At 32.0% G+C, this 22,222-nt stretch overlaps 2 protein-coding genes across 2 annotated transcripts; both read right to left on the reverse strand.

The window, feature by feature from the left end:
- Nucleotides 1–2,870: 2,870 nt before the first annotated feature.
- On the reverse strand, nt 2,871–7,751 carry LOC104879368 (disease resistance protein RUN1-like). Its single transcript, XM_059737085.1, has 5 exons — nt 7,068–7,751; nt 5,346–6,435; nt 4,888–5,199; nt 3,830–4,792; nt 2,871–3,741 (listed from the first exon to the last, which is right to left on the reverse strand). The coding sequence occupies exons 1-5, from the start codon at nt 7,568–7,570 to the stop codon at nt 3,160–3,162; spliced, it is 3,450 nt and encodes a 1,149-aa protein (XP_059593068.1). The 5' UTR covers nt 7,571–7,751; the 3' UTR covers nt 2,871–3,159.
- Nucleotides 7,752–14,056: 6,305 nt separating this feature from the next.
- LOC100260730 (disease resistance protein RPV1-like) lies at nt 14,057–20,974 on the reverse strand. Its single transcript, XM_059737000.1, has 6 exons — nt 20,368–20,974; nt 18,674–19,766; nt 18,216–18,527; nt 16,870–18,120; nt 16,172–16,781; nt 14,057–14,467 (listed from the first exon to the last, which is right to left on the reverse strand). The coding sequence occupies exons 1-5, from the start codon at nt 20,571–20,573 to the stop codon at nt 16,185–16,187; spliced, it is 3,459 nt and encodes a 1,152-aa protein (XP_059592983.1). The 5' UTR covers nt 20,574–20,974; the 3' UTR covers nt 14,057–14,467; nt 16,172–16,184.
- Nucleotides 20,975–22,222: the final 1,248 nt, after the last annotated feature.

The following is a 22,222-nucleotide window of genomic DNA, read 5'->3' on the forward strand; positions in this document are numbered from 1 at the left end:
TCCATGCTTGCTTAGATTACTCGCTTGTTACAGTTGCCTCAATGGGATTTTCTTAGGCATCTAGTTTATGACAAATTTATGAGCAGCAAGGGCAAAATATAAAGAGCAGTTGCAAAAAGCTTCATGTTTGATGTGATGTCCATTGCTGTTTTTTTTTCTTTTCCAAAATTTGATTATGAAAATCTCCTTAGTTACAGAAGTATACCTACTTCTCCTGATGTTGTTCTTTGTGATTTATCACTCATTGGTGATTCTCATTTCAATTCAGACTCGATGTCTTGGTTCCATATCTGATGTAGATAACAGTCCACAGTCTTTGCTGTCTTTCAGTGGAAACAAGGATGTGCATGCTTTATATGACTTTATGCTAAATTATAGGTAAATACCTAGCTAATGTCTGAAGAACTACATCTCTCTAGTAAGTTAGGTTCTTTGTCTGTATCTCTGTTCTCTTTTATTGTCAGTGGTTCTTCATTTCTTATGGCTGTTTCCAGATCTTTCTTGACCTCCTTGACAAGTGTGGATGTTCCTCTTCTGTGTTCACCTGTTCCATTTCAGAATGCTGCTCTTTCTGCTCCAGAGGCAAGTGTAATTTAATTCACATTTAATGGTTATAGACCAGTGTTAGTGACCTTTGTTTCCCTTGGCCATGAATGCATTTCCAAGAGCAAATATACGTCTCAGCCAGATTCTCGCATAAACAGTGGCCAACAGTTGGGTGTTTAAATCCACCATATTGAAAATACATCCAAACTATTTCTGTGCATATGGATAGGGTAGACCAAAACTTTGAACCTTCTAACGGCAAGTGCTTCCCTGGTACTGCTTTGTGTTCTCAAAGTTTCATCAAATAGGATCACTGAACTTTGTTGTAACATGATTGAAGTAACTTTGATCAATCCTTGTATCTGCATCTGACACGAAGAGGTCCAATGTATGTATTACTGCCCTTGTCATGTAATATAACCTACTCAGAATACGTTGCTTTTCTTTTATAGGATTACCGATTACCTTGGAAGGAGAGTAGTCATCCTTTGAAATTAGAGCAAAATGGTTCTTTATAAATTTTAATACTTGTACAACGATAAATATTTATTATGATTAATTTTAGTTGCTTGGTTTTCCTTGCTAATTCCTGTGGGGTAGGTGCTTGGAATTTTTCAGTAGTGGCCTTCTTTTGCAGGTCAATTGCAGGGAGTTGAAGAGAGCTGATCATGTTGCTTTTCCTCTTAAAGGATCCAAAATGAAAGACGAAGCAAATGAAAGTGTGCGCACAGTTTTACAACAGGCCCGAAAGCCGACACCCAAGCAGCAACAAGAAAGCACATATGCATTTGGAATTCCGGAGGCTGTTGTAGCTTGTTACATGCATTCGGCCTTCTTGAAAGGCTTGAAATATGCCAATGCTTCTTTTACTGCTCGTCTTTCGCCTGTATAACAAATCTGTTTTCATTGATCAAGTGTTTCAACCATATGTTGCTGATCAATTGCCTGTTCGCCCCCATTATTATTATTATTATTATTATTATTATTATTATTATACTATCATTTTTTTTTTCTCAATATTATTTTTTATACACATCCTTAAAAATATTTAATTGTACACAAATTATTTTTATTATAATATAATTTTTTTTTTCAAACTATTGTATTTTTTTTTCTAAATTAAATTTCTTATTTCTCAATAAAATAAATCTTTCAATAGTAATAATCATACATCAACATTTTTACAAATATAATTACTTTTCAAAAATCAAAATTATTAATTCCAATGGTAGGTAAGACAAACTTAACTTTCTTGAAAAATTCTATATAATAAAACTAATGACACAAATTCAATTCATTTGTTTGACCATTGAAATTCTTTGACACGTGTTATTAATTTTGCATTTTTTTGCCCTTTCAACCCTCACTTTGTTAGAAAAGTTTTCACATTCATGGTTTCCATATAGGATATTACATGACATTTCAGTTTTCCTTGCTTAGGCATGTATGGAGTTGTCATGTCTCATTCTACATCAAAGGATGCTAGTTACGAATACATCATGCTGAAGGAGAAATGAAGATAACTTACAATTACAACTGTGAGGACACCATGCATTTGGAGACATTCTAGGTAGAGCTTTTAAATGATTAAAAACAAGAAAAATCTCTATGCTTGAAATATTCAAATCAAAATCAACAATAAATTGAATGCATTCCAAATTTGAGTTATAGGATGCATATGTTCTTCACTATTTAAGTTTAATTATAATTTATTCTAAATATGAGTTTCTAAAACTAAGTGTTTAGCTAATCTTAAAAAAAAAATGAAATCAAGTTTTAGGCATTAAGGTTCGGATTTCCAAACTCAAAGTTGTAAAATGACTAATATTTAAGATGAATTATATTGAGAAGTGCCTCAAATTCCTAGTTGTCATATATTCCTTGTTGTGAAAAGAATATTATGTAGAATATTTTCTAAATTCATATATGGTTGTAATAAATTCTTTATAGAATAAAGAAACCTAGTAGGAATATCTCTCTAAATATTTTAGGTCATGAGGAGGAAAAAAGTTATGATATGAGATGGAGATAGAGATGAGAGGAAGAGTGAGAGACACCTAATGAAGTAAGAGTGCTCACGGCTTAAATTATAGATACAAAGACTGGAAAATGATGGATGTTTAGTAACCTAGTCGTTGCATCTGTTTTTACTATTTATAATATCTTTTTTTTATTGTATGGTGGAATGTTATCTCTCATTTATAGGTGTAGATATGGTTGATCGAATCATACTAAAACTTTGTGTACCTTTATACATGAATTATCTTTATTTTTGTGTTCTTTCATTCGTGTATTTTCATTCAGACTTCCACCAGCCCAATAAATGATATAAGAGTTTTTGTTGACGTAACAAACTCAACATTACCCTTTCAGGATGAAGTGAAAAGACCTTTTAAAGGATTTGTATTTTATCATAAAATAGAAAAGAAAAGAAAGAAGCACAACAGAATTTCGACCCCTTTGAACCCCTTGGCACATATCTTAAAGTAATTAAGAAGGGGGAGGAAGATGGCTTACCAATAAGTGTCCATGAGGGCTTGAATGAACAACTAAAATAGAGAGATGGTGGAATATAAAGAGGACTTTTCTAGCAAGTGCACCTGGCAATGGAGCTTAAAGCTTGAGATCAGTACTGGATGCTCTCAATCTTTTAGGGTGTGGTTCCTGATCATCTGCTTGGTTTACCCCGGCATCATCATGGCCTTTTTGATGATCCAACAACATAGGCACATTGTCATGTAGATAATCATGGGTGTATATCAGCTGAACTCCGCACCTCCTGATATTGATATGAGTAGCCCGAGGACCATACCTAGCAACAAAATCAGCCAGAAAGTGCCATGGTTGTTTGCGGTGGTACTTACTTGGAATAGCATTCTTATGATAGAGAGTCACCAACAATCGATCTAATGCATCACAATTACCGTAGCATGAACGCAGCAACCAAATGACGCGGTCATCCACAACTTCATCCGGATCACCGCGCAATCTCAGACTAAATTGAGATTCACGCAGAAAATCATTCTCGTGACGAAAAAGAGTGAAGAAAGCAAATCCCAGAAAGTGGTCATCCTCGTACCAATTCAGAGGAGGTTCTATTCTTACTTGGCTTCCAATCTCCTGATGCAATACCCACCCTGGAATTCCACCATTTCCTAGGATAAGAATCATCTTGCCTTCCTTGCAATTCAAGTGCTGCATATACAATCAAAGCTAATATGTAATTGGAGTACTACTGGGTGGATGAAAAGTTTTAAGTGTCGTAATTAAACAAAAATCGTACCTCATTACTTGTTGGATTGAACCATTTGAGGAGGGAAGACCAGAGTAGAGATGATGGACTTGATAACATTTCCAGCTTCGTGCAATGGTGGGCATCTATTTCTCGCAGACTCGATGGAAGCTCTGGAATGTCTTGGAGCATCTTGCAGTGACTGATATCAAGGTAACGAAGCTTACGAAGTTGAGAGATGCCAGAAGGTATGCTAACCATTAGATTGCAGTTACTCAAATCTAGTCGTTCTAAGGAGCAGAAGCCTTCCGGATTCTTGGGAAACTTCTCCAAGTTTGAACAACAACCTTGTAGTGTCAGATCTTTAAGGGATCTCAAATTATAAATGTTGTCTGGAAGAGTCACAAGGCAATTGCTCATATCCAAACGCCAGAGGCTTTTCAGATTTTGTGATGATGGTAGCTCTTTTATACCAGTTCCTCTTAAATCAAGAACTCCTAAGTATTTCATATCCTCCGTGATTTCTGGAAAAGTATCTAGATTTGAACAACCAGAGAGCTTGATGTGATGAAGGGACTTTAACCTGCAAATGCTATTTGGAAGACTCCTCAAGTTTTTGCAGTCTGACATAAATAACGCCTTAAGTCCAGTGAGATGTTCTATTGAGGAGGGTAATTCCTTAATACCACATCCATGAAGGCGAAGACAATATAAAGCTTTCATACGACTTCTCTCCATCTCTGGAAATTCCTCCAAGTTTGAGCATAAACTCAAGTTCATAATTTTAAGAGAGTCCAAGAGTTGAATGCTTCTTGGTAAACTCTTAAGGTTTTTGCACCCACCCAAATTCAACACGGTAAGTTTCTTGAGATCTCCAATAGATGGATCAACAACATTCAAACTCGTACAATGTGCAAGTTCTAACTTCTCTAGATTTGGCATATTTGAGAAGTTCGATATTTCAGTGAGTTGCTTTGATCCTATTAAATTTAAGATTTTCAACCGTTCCAAATGCTGTGACAAAAGGAATTTTGGTTTAGTAAATGAATTTTTGCGAACAAAAAATTGATTTCAAACAAAATAATATGATCATGAAATACTAATTATACCTCATTTCTGTGCCTAAGTTGTTTTATGTTGCTATCCTTCATGTTGAGTTCAACAAGGTTCTCTCCAAGAGAATTGGGCGGCAATGATTTCAAAGGGTATCCTTCCCAATGAAGATATCTCAACTCATGTGCAGGGAATTGAAAATCTTTAGGAAGAATAACTTTCAATTGCTTTTCCATAGTACCACAATAACCGCTTGAATAAATCTTGAGCAATCTAAGTTGTTTCATCTTTGCAAAAGTCTTTTTACTAACTTGTAGTGGTGTCGATCTCGACAAGTCCAAGAATATTGCCTCAACATTTTTCATCCCCTACAGACAATAACAAAGGATTAGGCAAGCATAAAAGAGATAAAACTAGCTAAAATTGTATGGATAAGTAACTTAGACAAAAATGATATTGCTCAAATTTAAATATTTTTATGAAGCTTAAGAAAGTTCATGAGTTTGATGGTTACCCCCATTCTAAATGCACGACACACATCACTCGGATCCCACAATCTGCTCCATTTTGTAGGATCACCAGGAGATTCACTACGAATAATGTTCCATCCCATTTCTTGTATCAAATCATGCATAAGTATCTTATTTTTAGAAAGAGATATAAGACACTTATCACAGAGGCCTTTTATTCCTCTCTCTGCATACAAATTACAACCGTCCAATATTCTTGAAACAAAGTCTTTGTCTTCCCCTTTAAAACAACATGCAATATCAAGAAATATTTTCTTCTGTGTATAATCTAATCCGTTAAAGCTTACTTTAAGCACATTTTGAATTTTCACTTCAGGTTCTCTTTCCAATTTACACAATTCACTTTCCCATTGGAGTATTGTCTTGTTAAACAAGAGAGAACCGAGGACTTTTAGAGCTAAAGGAAGGCCATGACAATAATAGACTACACGATCCGAGAGGTGGATGAAGTCTTGTTTGGGAAGATTTTGTCTAAAAGCAAAGAGACTAAAAAGCTCACGAGCTTGTTCAAAATTTAATTCCTCGACCTCATATACGTCATCCATTTCATGTAACAAATGTTTATTTCTAGTTGTTATGATGACTCTGCTTCCTCTTCCAAGCCAATCACGATTTCTGAGTAAATATTCCAATTGATCTGAATCATCAATGTCATCGAGAACAATAAAAACTCTTTTACATTGGAGAACATTTTTTATCATATTGGCTCCTTGGCCAACATTGCTTACATTTTGATTTCTCTCCACTTGTAGTAGATCACATAGAAGTTGATTTTGTAAATGATGCAAACCCATAGTATTGCCAACTTCTCTAACATTTTCAAGAAAGCTCATATACTCAAATTCATGAGTTAATGTATTATATACAAGTTTGGCGATGCTCGTCTTACCCATTCCGCCTATTCCACATATACCAATGATACGGACATCATTCAATTGATCAACACATAGCTTCCGAATTATCTCATTTACATGAAAATCCATACCAACCAAGTTGTCACCAACATCCAACATTTTACAATTCAATCTCTTGAATATATCGTTGACGATTTCTTTAACATGCTCGGACTCATACCTGTCAATTGTAAAGTACATGTGATGATTAATTAAGTTATAGCTAATAAAAAAAATATAAAAAAGATTACACGTTAAGCTTCTTCATGAGAAATGAATCATAGTGAAAAAAAAAATATATCAAAAGTATTAAGTTTTAAAACTTAAATTACGTTTTTAGGACATTTTCATTGTATCAAGTATACAAGACAATGAAAATAAAATATGTACTTGTTTAATTTGTTTTCTTGTGCGACATTGTCAAATTGAATTTTTTTTTTTTTTTGGAACATTTATAGGCTGCTAAGCATGGAGCAAATTTATATCAAACAAAATCATATTGTAATGACCCACTCTCTTGTATATCATTTGCAACTCTCTCTCTCTCTCTCTCTCTATGTTATGTGTAACATTATAATTTCCAATGTAGACACAAGGTACTCATCATGTCTCATAATATCATGGGTTTGCAGGTCTTCAGCGACTTTCTTGATATACTTTGAATATTTCATGACTTGCAATAATCATAAATGACCTCCAAATCTCTTCAACTATTACTCTATAATCATAAAAATGTCTGATTCCCATGCCAGTAAAAGAGAGCCTACTTATAAATGAAAGTTGAAGGGAAATATCAAATTAATAAAGCGTTACCCATTCTTCTTCACATGCACTCCAGATATATTGGCTGCTTCTATCAATGCACTCCTCCAACTTCGCACCTTCTCTTTCATCTCCTCTGTATCTTCTTTGTAATTGGAAAATGCCTCTCCGAACCTTTCTTTCTGGTGCCGTACATGGGATGGATCCACATGGTAGAAAATCGGTACCACAGTTTGTTTCATTTCTTCCCTGCACTTCATGATCTTCACCAGCTCATCTAAACACCATCTGGAACCAGCATAGTTTTCCGAGAAAACTATTAGGGCAAACCTTGATTCTTCAATAGCTTTTAGGAGTTCAGGTGCAATCTCTTCCCCTCTCTTAAGTGAATCATCATCTCTAAAGGTAGTAATACCTCTTCGAATCAAATTTGCATACAAGTGATCGGTGAAATTGAATCGGGTGTCTTCACCTCTAAAACTCAAGAAAACATCATACTTCCATTGTGGGATGAAAGTAGAAATAGAAGTAGAAGTAGAACTTGTGGAAGCCATAGGAAACTTTTGCCAAAATTAGAACTCAGAAGAGATTTTGCAGAATTGTGAATGTAGATTGTGCTGTTTTTTTTGCAAGAATTTGGTGATGAAAGACTTTGGGTCAATGTTGTGTACAGAGGAAAAAAAAAAAGAGTGGGTAGCGTCCGGGGGCACTGAGTACGACTTTCTGAGGAGGACAGATTTGAGTGTGATCAGTCCACCACGTGGAGCACTACAGCTGGTCATCGGTGACAGTGGGTTTTAAAAAGCAGCGCCCCATATAAATCTCCTCCAACCGTTGCGAGTCTGTTTAAATCCTCATCTACTCGCTCTCTTCTTCTGCCACCTTTCTAAATTATTCTCATCTCTATTAAGTTATGTTGGATTTTCGTGTGAAGCAACAGGAAGGAAAAATAAAAGTAAAAGGTCCCATAAAAATACGAAAAGTATCAAATATATTTAAAATTTATCAAAAATTTATATATTTTAAAATTATTTAATCTTTATATAATAAAAAATTAAATAAAATAGATTTTAATTTATTAACTTTATATGTATTTTATATTTTCTTTCATTTTTTTTTCTTCTCTCTTATTTTGCCTTTAATTTTTTTGAAATCTAATAGGGTCTTAAAATTTTTTTTAAAGGGTTAATTTCATTAATTTCTCTCAAATTGTAGCTAAATACATTTATCTACCATAGTTTTAAAATCTTATTATGTACTTTTTTATTTTGATTAAAATAAAATATGAGTAAAAAATATATATATATATATATATAAAAGAGATATTGAATGAAATTTCAAATTTAAAAAGTTAAGACATATTTAATCCAAAGAGGTGAATGAAATTAATTTTTTTTTTAATTAAAAATATTTTGTACATGATAAGGAGATCCCAAATTAACGTAGTTGCATAATGAAACAGTGAGCACGCGTTGCTGCAGATGGGATCGCATCTTAGTTAGGGTGATGTCAGTGCCAGCTGGAAGGGTGGTGGTTGAAGAATGAATTATTATAGAGTGAGGGGTTCTTCTTCGGTACCTACTCTCTCTTCATTTTAGGGTACTACCCACTTTAACCCCACTAATAAAATTACACGTGTAAAGTACATATTATTAAAAAATTTATAGAAACTTATCAAGTTGATAAAAATGGCTTGTTGATAAAAAATAATTACAAACATTTCATATATTTTGTTAAAGATGGCTTGTTGGTAAGAAAGATGACTTATTGGTAAAGTACCCATATTAATTTGTTTGTTAAAATTAAAACAACTTCAATATATGTAATATTAATTTTTCTATCATTTTTGGAGGTTTTGTTTTTTCAGTATTTCTATGATGCTTGAAATCAGGTTGTCAATATATCTATTATAATCGATATTTTCATCCTTAGTTTTTTATGAGTTTGGAAACATGCGATATCAACCAAATATAAAAAAAATTGCATTTGAATGTGGTTTTTTGAATATGCTTTCGACCTAATATTCAACACCAATAATTGGACTTTTGAGTTATGGTTATTCTTCTAACCTAATGTTGAATTTCAACAATAAAAAACTTTGATCAGTTGTTAGCAATATTTTTAGAATCAAATTGAGTATTAAATCGAAAACATTGTTGATTTACAGTTTATTGGTTGGATCGGTGGTTGAATTATGATCAAACTAGTGACATTATAAATATATAATTTATATTTTAATAAAATTTAAAATAATTTATATATATATATATATATATATTATTAAATTTTTTAATAATATTTTAATTTTTTATGTGAAATTAAATGATAATATAAATATAAATGTATCAATATATTAAATTTTATTAAATAAAATATGTATAATATTTAAATATGAAAATATATATAAGATGAAAAGAAAATTATAATATTTAATTTAATTATATATCTATGTATTTTGTTATTTTAAAATTTTAAAATTATTATATTGATTAATTTATATTGTTTTCATGTTTATAATTAATAATTATTATAAAAATAATAGTAGGTAAAAATATTTATATTTGTTTAAATGTTTAATATGATAAAAAATTTAAAAACAGATAAATAGATATTTACCAAATTATTAATCAAACAACTGCGTAGCATGGTGGTGTGTCCTTCATTTTGTTTAACCATAAGTCACACGTTCAATTCCCCACCATGCAAAGCTCCTTTTATTATTATCAAAGATCCCATAAACCACTTATGTGGTATCTATATCTGCAAACCTTGGGAATGAGCTAACGGGGCTGGGAGTGAAAGGATCTGGGCCAGCAGATAGGCATCTCTATGCCTAAAGGTCTTCTGCCTGAAGTAAATTTTAGATGAGTAAAAACCCATTTAGGTTTTGACCTTGACCGGCCCGTGAATAACCGGACGGTCTAGTCCGGTTTCTAAAACAATGGTTGTTAGTGTTGGATTTCTCATTGTCTCATCTTATTTTTGTGTTTACAAATCAATAAAGGAAATTTTTAGCAAAATCAATTTTTAGTTGAAAAATATGTAACATATGATATGGAACACAATTAGACTATCAAGGATTTGACTGGCCTGTAAAGAACCGGTCCAGTCTGGTTTTTAAAACAATGGGTGTTAGTGTTGGATTTCTCATTGTCTCATCTTATTTTTGTGTTTACAAATCAGTATCTGATATTTGATTATGAAAGGAAAGGAAATTTTTTAGCAAAATCAAATTTTAGTTGAAAAATATGTAACATATGATATGGAACACAATTAGACTATCAAGGGATGTCTATTCATAGATACATTTGTCCCAAATTATCAAAGATTAATAGTTTTTTAATCCAATATTTGAAATGTAGAGTAAGTGGACAACTAAAAAGCTAGAGCTGAGTATAATTCTTTTGAAAGAAAGAATTTGAGCATTTCATACAATAGTCCTTTTTTCACAAGATAATAACATTAGAAGAATATTGTGAATTTAGTAAAAGATGGATATAGTAGAACTACTAAAACATATATTATTTTATACAATAGTTGAAGGAAATATAAAATTTTCTTGAAAGAAGGAAACAATTAAAATATTTGGAAAACTCCATAGTAAATCATATATTATTCCATACAAAATTAATTATTTTTTCAAAAATTCATGGTAAATCAATGTTTAATTTTTATTTTTATTTTTATAAGTATTATGTTAAGGAGCCTATTTATTTTTAGAATTTTTGTATATAATTAATTAATGTGATTAGTGTTAAATTATTGTGGATGCAATTTAGAAAAGCTATAAGTCCTAATTGTTCGACTCTTTATAGGTTACAACTAATTAATTATTTTGAAAATTTTATTTAAAATTGTTCGATTAATATTGTATAATATATTGTCATGATATTGCAATATATTAATTATTAAAATATAATCTTAGTTTGCTTTGATTTTGTTAATGTAATAAATGGATAGACCATATTAATTCAATGATGTTATTTTAATAGTCAAAACATAGGAAATATAATCTTAATTTAAAACATTAATGTACATATTTTTCTAAATAATGTATAATGAAATTATTCTTCTTAACAATAAATTTATTTTTTGATACACTTATTTTTCTAGGAAATGTACTTTTTTTCAAAATGTAATTGTTTTTTGGAAGGATGTACTTATTTATATTATTACAAATAAGTGAAAGTTTATAAACAATTTATGGTAAAAAAAAATTAATGTATATATAATGTAGTTTTTTAAAGAAAAATAATTAATTTTCAAAAGGATCTGCTTATTTATAAGAGATGTTTTTATTTTTATTTTTTATAATATGCTTATTTTTTGAAGGATGTATTTGTTTATATTGATACAAATAATTAAAAGTTCACTAGTACTTTTATGATAAACCATTAATATATATATATATATATATATATATAATTTATTCATTTTTCACAAGAATGTACTTATTTTTTTAAAGAATATACTTAATTTCTAAGCATTTGCTTATTTTCCAAATTAGGACAAATGAGTCACGATATTGATATGATGCATTTATTTTTTAATAGGGTGTACTTATTATCCTTTAATGTAGAATATACAAAATGGTTCTTTAGAAATTTATAATACTTGTACAACGATAAATATTTATTATGATTAATTTTAGTTGCTTGGTTTTCCTGTGTTTCAAAATTTTTTATAAGAATTCTTTTAACTGTAATTCTAGAGCAACCTTGAAACTGAGGATTAACAGCTCGTTGCATTGTTCCCGTAAAATCATGAGTTTCCATGAAATTGAAAGGTTGTTTTGCTCTTATTATATAACCAATCATTTTTTTACGACAATAAGATTCATCCTAAGAAAATGTTTTTAAATTTCCACTTTCATCTTTACCTAATTGCATATAATTTCTAATATCTACATTATTTTTAGTTTTACAATTTTCATGATGCCTTTTTAAATGACTTGTACTTGCATTTGAGCCACCACTAAGAAGTTTGTTACAAATTTTACATTTTGCTTTTATTTTATTTCTAAATTTATTTCTATTCTATCAAAAAAATTCCATATATTTGAAGTAAATTTTTTGCTATCACATGCATTAAATGAAGAACAAGAACCACTTGCCATAATTATAATTATTGATAAAATATTATGCTAAAAATAATAAATGTAAAATTAAAATGTAACAAATAAATAAAAGTAAAGGTAAAGTATGTTACTAAATTGGAGAACCGAAGTAGAAATTCCTTCAAATTTGAACTCTTTGAACCGCCAATGCTTGTTTTTCACCACCAATAATATTGAATAATTTGAGACAAAATGCAATAATCGGAAATATTGTGGAATGGGAGAGAGCTTAAGAGTTGAGAGAATAGAAAAAAATTGAGGGTATTTAATATTTATAGGGATTTAAATATTAGGATTTATTTATTTATTTTTTTTTAAATTTCAAGACCGTTCAACGGTCATAATATTGAATTATGAGTGGCAGACATGTTCAACGGTCATGTGATCGTTGAACAGCCAGCTCACTTTTATTTTTTTTCAAAAATCATACAATATTTCTAATATATATATAACTAATGCAAAATAGTTACACAAAAAAGGGCTACCTTAGTTGGTGGCTAGCTCCTTTATCCCCTTCCCTTCAAAACTTAAAACTATTTTAATTTTTACCCAAGCCCGCCCATCCGGCCCGCCCGGGTAGCCCGCCAGCCGGCCCGCTGGGCAGCCGGCCCGCTCAGCTTGAGGGCCCACGGGCCTTAGATATACCAACGGCCCGGCTCGGCCCGTTGACCAGTCAAAGAGCTCAGTGGCCAGCCCCGGGTTGGGCTATGGGCCTTACTCCTCCGGGCCGGGAGGTTCGGCCCGGCCCGTTGGAGACCCTTAGTTTTATATGATAAAAATTTTAAAAACAAATAAATAGATATTTACCAAATTATTAATCAAACAACTGCGTAGCATATGGTGGTGTGTCATTCGTTTTGTTTAACCATAAGTCACACGTTTAATTCCCCACCATGCAAAGTTCCTTTTAATATTATCAAAGATCCCATATCGGAAACCTATAAACCACTTATGTGGTATCTATATCTGCAAACCTTGGGAATGAGCAAACGGGGCTGGGAGTGAAGGGATCTGGGCCAACAGATGGGCATCTCTACCTATGCCTAAAGGTCTTCTGCCTGAAGTAAATGGGCTGGGAATGGATGAATCTGGGCCGCTAGATGAGTAAAAACCCATTTAGTAAAAGATGGATACAGTAAAAGGACTAAAACATATATTATTTTATACAATGGGTTAAGGAAATATAAAATTTTCTTGAAAGAAGGAAACAATTAATATATTTGGAAAACTCCATAGTAAATCATATATTATTCCATACAAAATTAATTATTTTTTCAAAAATTCATGGTAAATCAATGTTTAATTTTTTTTTTTTTATGTAAGTATTATGTTAAGGAGCCTATTTATTTTTAGAATTTTTGTATATAATTAATTAATGTGATTAGTGCTAAGTTATTGTGGATGCAATTTAGGAAAGTTGTAGGCCCTAATTGTTTGACTCTTTATAGCTTACAACTAATTAATTATTTTGAAAATTTTTATTTAAAATTGTTGGATTAATATTGTATAATATATATTGTTGTGATATCGCAATATATTAATTATTAAAATATAATCTTAGTTTGCTTTGATTTTGTTAATGTAATAAATGGATAGACCATATTAATTTAATGATGTTATTTTAATAGTCAAAACATAGGAAATATAATCTTAATTTAAAACATTAATGTACATATTTTTCTAAATAATGTATAATGAAATTATTCTTCTTAACAATAAATTTATTTTCCGATATACTTATTTTTCTAGGAAATGTACTTTTTTTCAAAATGAAATGGGTGCTTGGAATTTTTCAGTAGTGGCCTTCTTTTGCAGGTCAGTTGCGGGGAGTTGAAGAGAGCTGATCATGTTGCTTTTCCTCTTAAAGGATCCAAAATGAAAGACGAAGCAAATGAAAGTGTTTCGGCTGGTCTCTCCTACTGGTCTCTCCTACAGCATTGAAATCAAGGATGCTTACATTCCACCGTGGATAAGATCCAGTATATGTGCAACCATGGGTTCGGAAGGGAGGAGCTTTGAGGCAAGGCATGGCAAATTTTGGATATTACATGACCTTTCAGTTTTCCTTGCTTAGACATGTATAGAGTTGTCATGTCTCATTCTACATCAAAGGATGCTAGTTACGAATACATCATGCTGAAGAATTAGTACACCCTGTTAAAAAATAAGTGCATCGAATCAACATCAAGGTGGGGATCACTCTACTAAATGGTGGCAAGCCTGGCTTCAAGAATGGCAGTGCAGTGGTTCTCATGGTGGTTAGAAGGGCAGCAGGGTGCTCCAGAGTCCAGCCATGGTGGTGCTAAGTCAACATTGATTCTTCAGTTGTTGTAACCTGTACATAGAATGATGGTTTTGGATTGTCTCAAGATTTACTAAGAAGAAGAAGAAGAAGAAGCAGAAGATAAGACATTGAAGGTACAGTAAAGAATTTAAGCAACAACTCCAATCCCTTTGTTATATAGACTTGAAGGAGAAATGAAGATGACTTACAAGTACGACTGTAAGGAAACCCTGCATTTGAAGACATCCTTCCTAGGTAGAGCTTTTAAATGATTAAAAACATGAACAACTCTATGCTTGAAATATGCAAATCAAAATCAACAATAAATAGAAATAAGAAGCTGAAAAAACTGTCACGTGATGCTATTGTCATTCTAGGAACAAGTTCCTCACTTTAAGACTCTTTTACTTTTAGAATATTCTACCATCAACCCATGATCAGCCATATTTCCATAAGGATTCATATTAATTTAAGATGGATTTATTATAGAACTAAAATGAGAATACATTTTAAAATGTTTATTGGGAGTAATTCAATTATATTTCAATATATTTGAAAAATAACACTACTAAGAAATTTAAGATACTTTCCATAATTGATGATAAAAATATGAAAATAATTTTAGACAAAAGTTTTGATCTAGAAAAATCAACAATTTTAATTTTGTTGTTGTCTTATATATAGTAGCTTAATTTTGTTGTTGTCCTATATATAGTAGCTTGAGATATATACTTCACTCCGAATGCATTCCAAATTTGAGTTATAGATGGATATGTTCTTCACTATTTAAGTTTAATCGATAATTTGTTCCAAATATGAATTTCTGAAACTAAGTGTTTAGCTAATCTAAAAGAAAGAAAGTCAAGTTTTAGGCATTAGGGTTCGGATTTCCAACCTCAATAAAGTTATAAAATGGCTAATATTTAAGGTGAACCATGTTGAGAATTAAGTGTCTCAAATTCCTAATTTTTATGTATTCTTTTTTGTAGAAATGATATTATATAGAGAATTTTCAAAGTTCATATGTGATTGTAATTAGATTCTTTATAGAATAAAAAACTTAGTAAGAATATCTCTCTAAATATTCTAAATCATAAGAGGAAAAATGTTATGATATAAGATAGAGATAGAGATAAGAAGAAGAGTAAGAGATATTTGATGGAGTAAGAATGCTTACAACTGAAGTTGAAGACATAAAGACTAGGAAAACAATGAATGTTTAGGGACCCAAAAGTTGCTTATGTTTTGTTATCTGTAATATTTTTTTTATTATATAGTGAAATGTTATCTCTCATTTGTAGGTGTAGACATACATGTTGACTAAACCATGCATTTTAAAACTTTGACACCTTTATATGTGGATTATCTTTACTTTATGCGTTCTTTCATTCATATATTTACATTGAAACTTTTGCTAGCCTAATAAATGGTATTAGAGCTTTTGTTGGCCTAACAAACTTAACGTTGTCCTTTCAAGATGTAGTGAAAAGGCCTTTTAAAAGATTTGTATTTTATCATAAAATAGAAAAGAAAGAAAAGAAACATTAGAGAATTTCGACTCCTAACCACTTGGCAATATCCTTATCTTATATTGAAGATAAATAACTAGTCCAAATTTTATGGTGTTATATAGTCCACACATAGATTAAAGTAATTAAGGAGGAAGATGGCTTACCAGTAAGTTTCCATGAGGGCTTGAATGAACAAATAAAATAGAGAGATGGTGGAATATAAGGACTTAGCTAGCAAGCGCACCTGGCAGTGGAGCTTAAAGCTTGAGATCAGTGCTGGATGCTCTCAATCTTTTACGGCATGGTTCCCGATCATCTGCTTGGTTTTTCCCGGCATCATCATGGCCTCTTTGATGATCCAACAACATCGGCACACTGCTGTTTAGAGAATCACGGGTGTACATCATCTGAACTCCGCACCTCTTGATATTGGGATGAGTAACCTCACCATTAATCCGGGTAGAAAAATCAAACGCAGCCAGAAAGTGCCATGGTTGATTGCGGTGGTACTTATTTGGAATAGCATTCTTAGGATAGAGAGTCACCCACAATTCATCTGATACATCACCATTAATCTCGTGACATTTACACAAAGAATCCATGGAGAGGTGATCCACAACTTCATCCGAATCACCGTGCAATGTCAGATCAAAATAATATGGAACCTCAAAATGATTCCCTTTATGATAAAGAAAGAAGAAAGCCAATCCCAGAAAGTGGTCATTCTCGTACCAATTCAAAGGAAGCTCTATTCTTACTTGGCTTCCAATCTCCTGATGCAACACCCACCCTGGAATTCCACCGTTTCCCGGAATAATAATTACCTTGCCTTTCTTCCAATTCCGATTCATGTACTGCATATACAATCAAAGCTAATATGTAATTGGAGTACTACTAGGTGGATGAAAAGTTTTAAGTGTCGTTATTAAATAAAAATCATACCTCATTACTTGTTGGATTGAACCGTTTGAACCATTTGAGGAAAGGACAGAGTAGAGATGATGGACTTGATAACATTTCCAGCTTCGTGCAGCCGTGGGCATCTATTTGTGGTAGACTTGATGAAAGCTCTGGAATTTCTTGGAGCATCTTGCAGTGACTGATATCAAGGAGACGAAGTCTACAAAGTTGAGTGATGCCAGATGGTATGCTAACCATATGGTTTCCACTTAGATTTAATGTACACAAGGAATATAGACCCCAGATATCAGTGGGTATCGACCCTTCCATTAGATTGCAGTGACTCAAATCTAGTTCTACTAAGGTGCATAAGCCTTCCAGATTCTTGGGAAACTTCTCCAAGTTTGAACAACCAGGGAGTATCAATCGTCTAAGACATCTCAAATCATTAATGCTGTCTGGAATAGTCACAAGGTTCTTGCAATTGCTCAAATACAACATTTGGAGGCTTTTCAGATTTTGAATTGATGATGGCAGTTCTTTTATAGCTGTTCCTTCCAAACCAAGCACCTCTAAGTATTTCATACCCTCCATGATTTCGGGAAAGTTCCGTAGGCTTGAGCACCCATTGAGAAAGAGTCGGCGAAAAGATTTAAACCTACGAATGCTGCTTAGAAGACTCCTCAAGTTCTTGCAATCACTCAAAAACAATGAATTAATATTAAGAAGATGTTCCATTGATGATGGTAGCTCTTTTATACCTGTTCTTAAATCAAGAAATTCTTTCATATCCTCCATGATTTCTGGAAAAGCATCTAGATTTGAACAAACAAAGAGTTGGAGGTCTTCAAGGGACTTTAACCTGCAAATGCTACTTGGAAGACTCCTCAAGTTTTTGCAGTGTTTCATATACAACTCCTTAAGTCCAGTGAGATATTCTATTGCGGAGGGTAATTCCTTAATAGCAGATCCATCAAAGTGAAGATAAGTTAAAGCTTCCATAGAACTCTCCTCTATCTCCAGAAATTTCTCCAAGTTTGAGCAATTATTCAAGTAAATGGTTTCAAGAGAGTCCAAGTATTGAATGCTACTTGGTAAGCTCGTAAGGTTTTCACACCCACTCAAACTCAACAAAGTTAGCTTCTTGAGAACTCCAATAGATGGATCAACGATATTCAAACTTGTACAATATCCAAGTTCTAACTCCTCTAGATTTGGCATATTTGAAAAGTTTGATATTTCAGTGAGCTGCTTTGATCCTAGTAAATTTAAGAACTTTAACTTTCCCAAACACTGTGACAAAAGGAATTTTGATTTAGTACAAAATGAATTTTCATGAACAAAAAATTAATCTCAAACAAAATAATATGATGAAATACTAATTATACCTTATTTCCTTGCCAAAGTTGTTTTATGTTGCTATCCATCATGTTGAGTACAACAAGGTTCTCTCCATGAAAATTTGACGGCAATGATTTCAAAGGGTATCCTTTCCAATGAAGATATCTCAACTCTTGTGAAGGAAATTGAAAATCTTCAGGAAGAATAATTTTATACTCCTTTTTCATGAAACCACAACAATCCATCCCATAAATCTTGAGCAATCTAAGTCGTTTCATCTTTGCAAAAACCTTTGTACTAAATTGTAGTTGTTTTGATCTAGACAAGTTTAAGAATATGGCCTCAACATTTTTCATCCCCTACAAACAATAACACAGGATTAGGCAAACATAAAAAAGATAAAGCTATCTAAAATTGTATGGATATGTAACTTAGACAAAAATGATATTGCTCACATTTACGTATTTTAATGAAGCTTAAGAAAGTTCATGAGTTTGATGGTTACCTTCTTCATTGTAAATGCACGATACACATCACTCGGATCCCACAATCTGCTCCATTTTCCAGGATTATCAGGAAATTCACTACGAATAATGTTCCATCCCATTTCTTGTACCAAATCATGCATAAGTATCTTATTTTCAGAAAGAGATATAAGACACTTATCATAGAGGACTTTTATTCCTATCTCTGCATACAAATCACAACTATCCAATATCCTTGAAACAAAGTCTTTGTCTTCCCCTTTAAAAAAACATGCAATATCAAGAAATATTTTCTTCTGTGTATGATCTAATCCGTCAAAGCTTACTTTAAGCACATTTTGAATTTTCACTTCAGGTTCTCTTTCCAATTTACACAATTCACTTTCCCATTGGAGTATTGTCTTGTTAAACAAGAGAGAACCGAGGACTTTTAGAGCTAAAGGAAGGCCATGACAATAATAGATTACACGATTCGAGAGGTGGATAAAGTCTTGTTTATGAAGATTTTGTCTAAAAGCAAAGAGACTAAAAAGCTCACGAGCTTGTTCAAAATTTAATTCCTCAACCTCATATACGTCATCCATTTCTTGTAACAAATGTTTACTTCTAGTTGTTATGATGACTCTGCTTCCTCTTCCAAGCCAATCACGATTTCTGAGTAAATATTCTAATTGATCTGAATCATCAATGTCATCAAGAACAATAAAAACTCTTTTAAATCGGAGAACATTTTTTATCATATTGGCTCCTTGGCCAACATTGCTTACATTTTGATTTCTCTCCACTTGTAGTAGATCACAAAGAAGTTGATTTTGTAAATGATGCAAACCCATAGTATTGCCAACTTCTCTAACATTTTCGAGAAAGCTCATATACTCAAATTCATGAGAAAATTTATTATATATAACTTTGGCGATACTCGTCTTACCCATTCCACCTATTCCACATATACCAATTATACGAACATCATTCAATTGATCAACACATAGTTGCCGAATTATCTCATTTACATGGGAATCCATACCAACCAAGTTGGCACCAACATCAAACATTCTACAATTCAATCTCATGAATATGTTGTTGACGATTTTCTTAATATGCTCAGACTCATACCTGCCAATTGTAAAGTACAGGTGATGATTAATTAGGCTATAGCTGATTAAAAAACAAATACATGTTAAGCTTCTTCATGAAAAATGAGTTATAGTAAAAAAAATTATATCAAAAGTATTAAGTTTTAGAACTCAAATTACATTTTTAGGACATTTTTATTGTATCAAGTATACAAGACAATGAAAATAAAATATGTATTGAGACATTGTCAAATTGATTTTCTTTTTGGGAACATTTATAGGCTGCTAAGCATGGAGCAAATTTATATCAAACAAAATCATATTGTAATGACCCACTCTCTTGTGCATATATAGATATCATTTGCAGCTCTCTCTCTCTCTCTATGTTATATGTAACATTATAATTACCCAATCCCCTATTCACAATGGAGACACAAGGTCCTCATCATATCTCATAATATCATGGGTTTGCAGGTCTTCAGTGACTTTCTTGATATACTTTGATTCATGAGTTGCAATCATAAATGACCTTCAAATCTATTCAAGTATTACACTGTAATTATAAAAATGCCTGATTCCTGTAGCAGTAAATAAAACCTAACTTATAAAAGAAAGTTGAATGGAAATAAATAAAGCTTTACCCATCCTTCACATGCTCTCCAGATATATTGGTTGCTTCTGTCAATGCGCTCCTCCAACTTTCCACCTTCTCTTTCATCTCTTCTGAATCTTCTTTGTAATTAGAAAATGCCTCTCCAAACTTTCCTGTCTGGTTTCGTACATGGGATGGATCCACATGGTAGAAAATCGGTACCACAGTTTGTTTCATTTCTTTCCTGCACTTCATGATACTCACCAGCTCATCTAAACACCATCTGGAACCAGCATAGTTTTCCGAGAAAACTATTAGGGCAAACCTTGATTCTTCAATAGCTTTTAGGAGTTCAGGCGCAATCTCTTCCCCTCTCTTAAGTGATTCATCATCTCTAAAGGTAGTAATACCTCTTCGAAACAAATTTGCATACAAGTGATCAGTGAAATTGAATCAGGTGTCTTCACCTCTAAAACTCAAGAAAACATCATACTTCCATTGTGGGATGAAAATAGAAATAGAATTTGTGGAAGCCATAGGAAACTTTGCCAAAATTAGAACTCAGAAGAGATTTTGCAGAATTGTGAATGTAGATTGTGCTGTTTTTTAGCAAAAATTTGGTGATGAAAGACTTTGGGTCAATGTTGTGTACAGAGAAAAAAAAAAGAGTGGGTAGCGCCCCATAAAAATCTCCTCCAACCATTGCGAGTCTGTTTAAATCCTCATCTACTCGCTCTCTTCTTCTGCCACCTTTCTAAATTATCCTCATCTCTATTAAGTTATGTTGGATTTTCGTGTAAAGTAGTAGGAAGGAAAAATAAAAGTAAAAGGTACCATAAAAATATGAAAAGTATCAAATATATTTAAAATTTATAAAAAATTTATATATTTTAAAATTATTTAATCTTTATATAATAAAAAAATAAAATAAATTTTTAAAAATATATAAAAATAATTTATTAACTTTATATTTATTTTATAATTTCTTTCACTCTTTTTTTCTTCTTTCATATTTTGCCTTTAAATTTTTTGGAATAAAAAAGGGTCTTAAAATTTTTTTAAAAGGGTTAATTTCATTAATTTCCCTCAAATTGTAACTAAATACATTTATCTCCTATAGTTTTGAAATTTCATTATATACCTTTCTTATTTTGGTTAAAAAAATGAGTAAATAAAAAAATAAAAATTATAAAAGAGATATTTAATGAAATTTTAAATTTAAAAAAGTTAGATATATTTAGTTAAAGAGGTGAATGAAATTAATATTTTTTTTGAATTAAGAAGATCCCAAATTAAGATAGTTGCATAATTAGACTCTTTTGCTATTATTTGTTTTTAAAAACTAGCAAAGTTATTAAAATAATTTCATAAATATTTAATTATTTTTTGCTTTCTCTAGAATTACTAAAATTAAGTGATAAAAAATTCCAACATATGAAACAGTGAGCACGCGCTGCTGCAGATGGGATCACGGAGATGGAGCATCTTACTTAGGGTGATGTCAGTGGCAGCTGGAAGGGTGGTGGTTGAAGAATGGATTATTATAGAGTGAGACTTGTAGGAATGGTGAATGGGAACAAAATTTGTTGTCTACTTCAATTTGCTATACCTTTGTTTATCTTATTCATATTTTATGTGATTTTTCTCCACTCACACCTCACCATGCGTTCAAACATACGACTCTTGAGGATGCTATGGGATTTCTCAAATGACGGGCACTTCCTTAAATTTACAAAATAACATATGACTCCCTAATTCTCTGGGCACTTGCCTCATAAATATGGCAATGTTTCCTCTTCCATGTTCATTTTTAAAGCTAACTAGAAAAATAACATAACTTGCTAGGGAAGGGGCTTGGAACCAGAGACATTGAGCAAGGGATGACAGCCTCTTACCACCAAACT

Source organism: Vitis vinifera, chromosome 5, assembly GCF_030704535.1.
Source record: "Vitis vinifera cultivar Pinot Noir 40024 chromosome 5, ASM3070453v1".
Classification (NCBI taxonomy): domain Eukaryota; kingdom Viridiplantae; phylum Streptophyta; class Magnoliopsida; order Vitales; family Vitaceae; genus Vitis; species Vitis vinifera.

Coding starts and splice junctions, on each gene's coding strand:
- LOC104879368 (XM_059737085.1), bottom strand. CDS start 7,570: ATGGCTTCCACAAGTTCTACTTCTACTTCTATTTCTACTTTCATCCCA. Junction 6,436..7,067: donor GTGCATGTGAAGAAGAATGG/GTAACGCTTTAT, acceptor TACAATTGACAG/GTATGAGTCCGAGCATGTTA. Junction 4,793..4,887: donor AACTTAGGCACAGAAATGAG/GTATAATTAGTA, acceptor CTTTTGTCACAG/CATTTGGAACGGTTGAAAAT.
- LOC100260730 (XM_059737000.1), bottom strand. CDS start 20,573: ATGAAGTGCAGGAAAGAAATGAAACAAACTGTGGTACCGATTTTCTAC. Junction 19,767..20,367: donor GGAGAGCATGTGAAGGATGG/GTAAAGCTTTAT, acceptor TACAATTGGCAG/GTATGAGTCTGAGCATATTA. Junction 18,121..18,215: donor AACTTTGGCAAGGAAATAAG/GTATAATTAGTA, acceptor CTTTTGTCACAG/TGTTTGGGAAAGTTAAAGTT.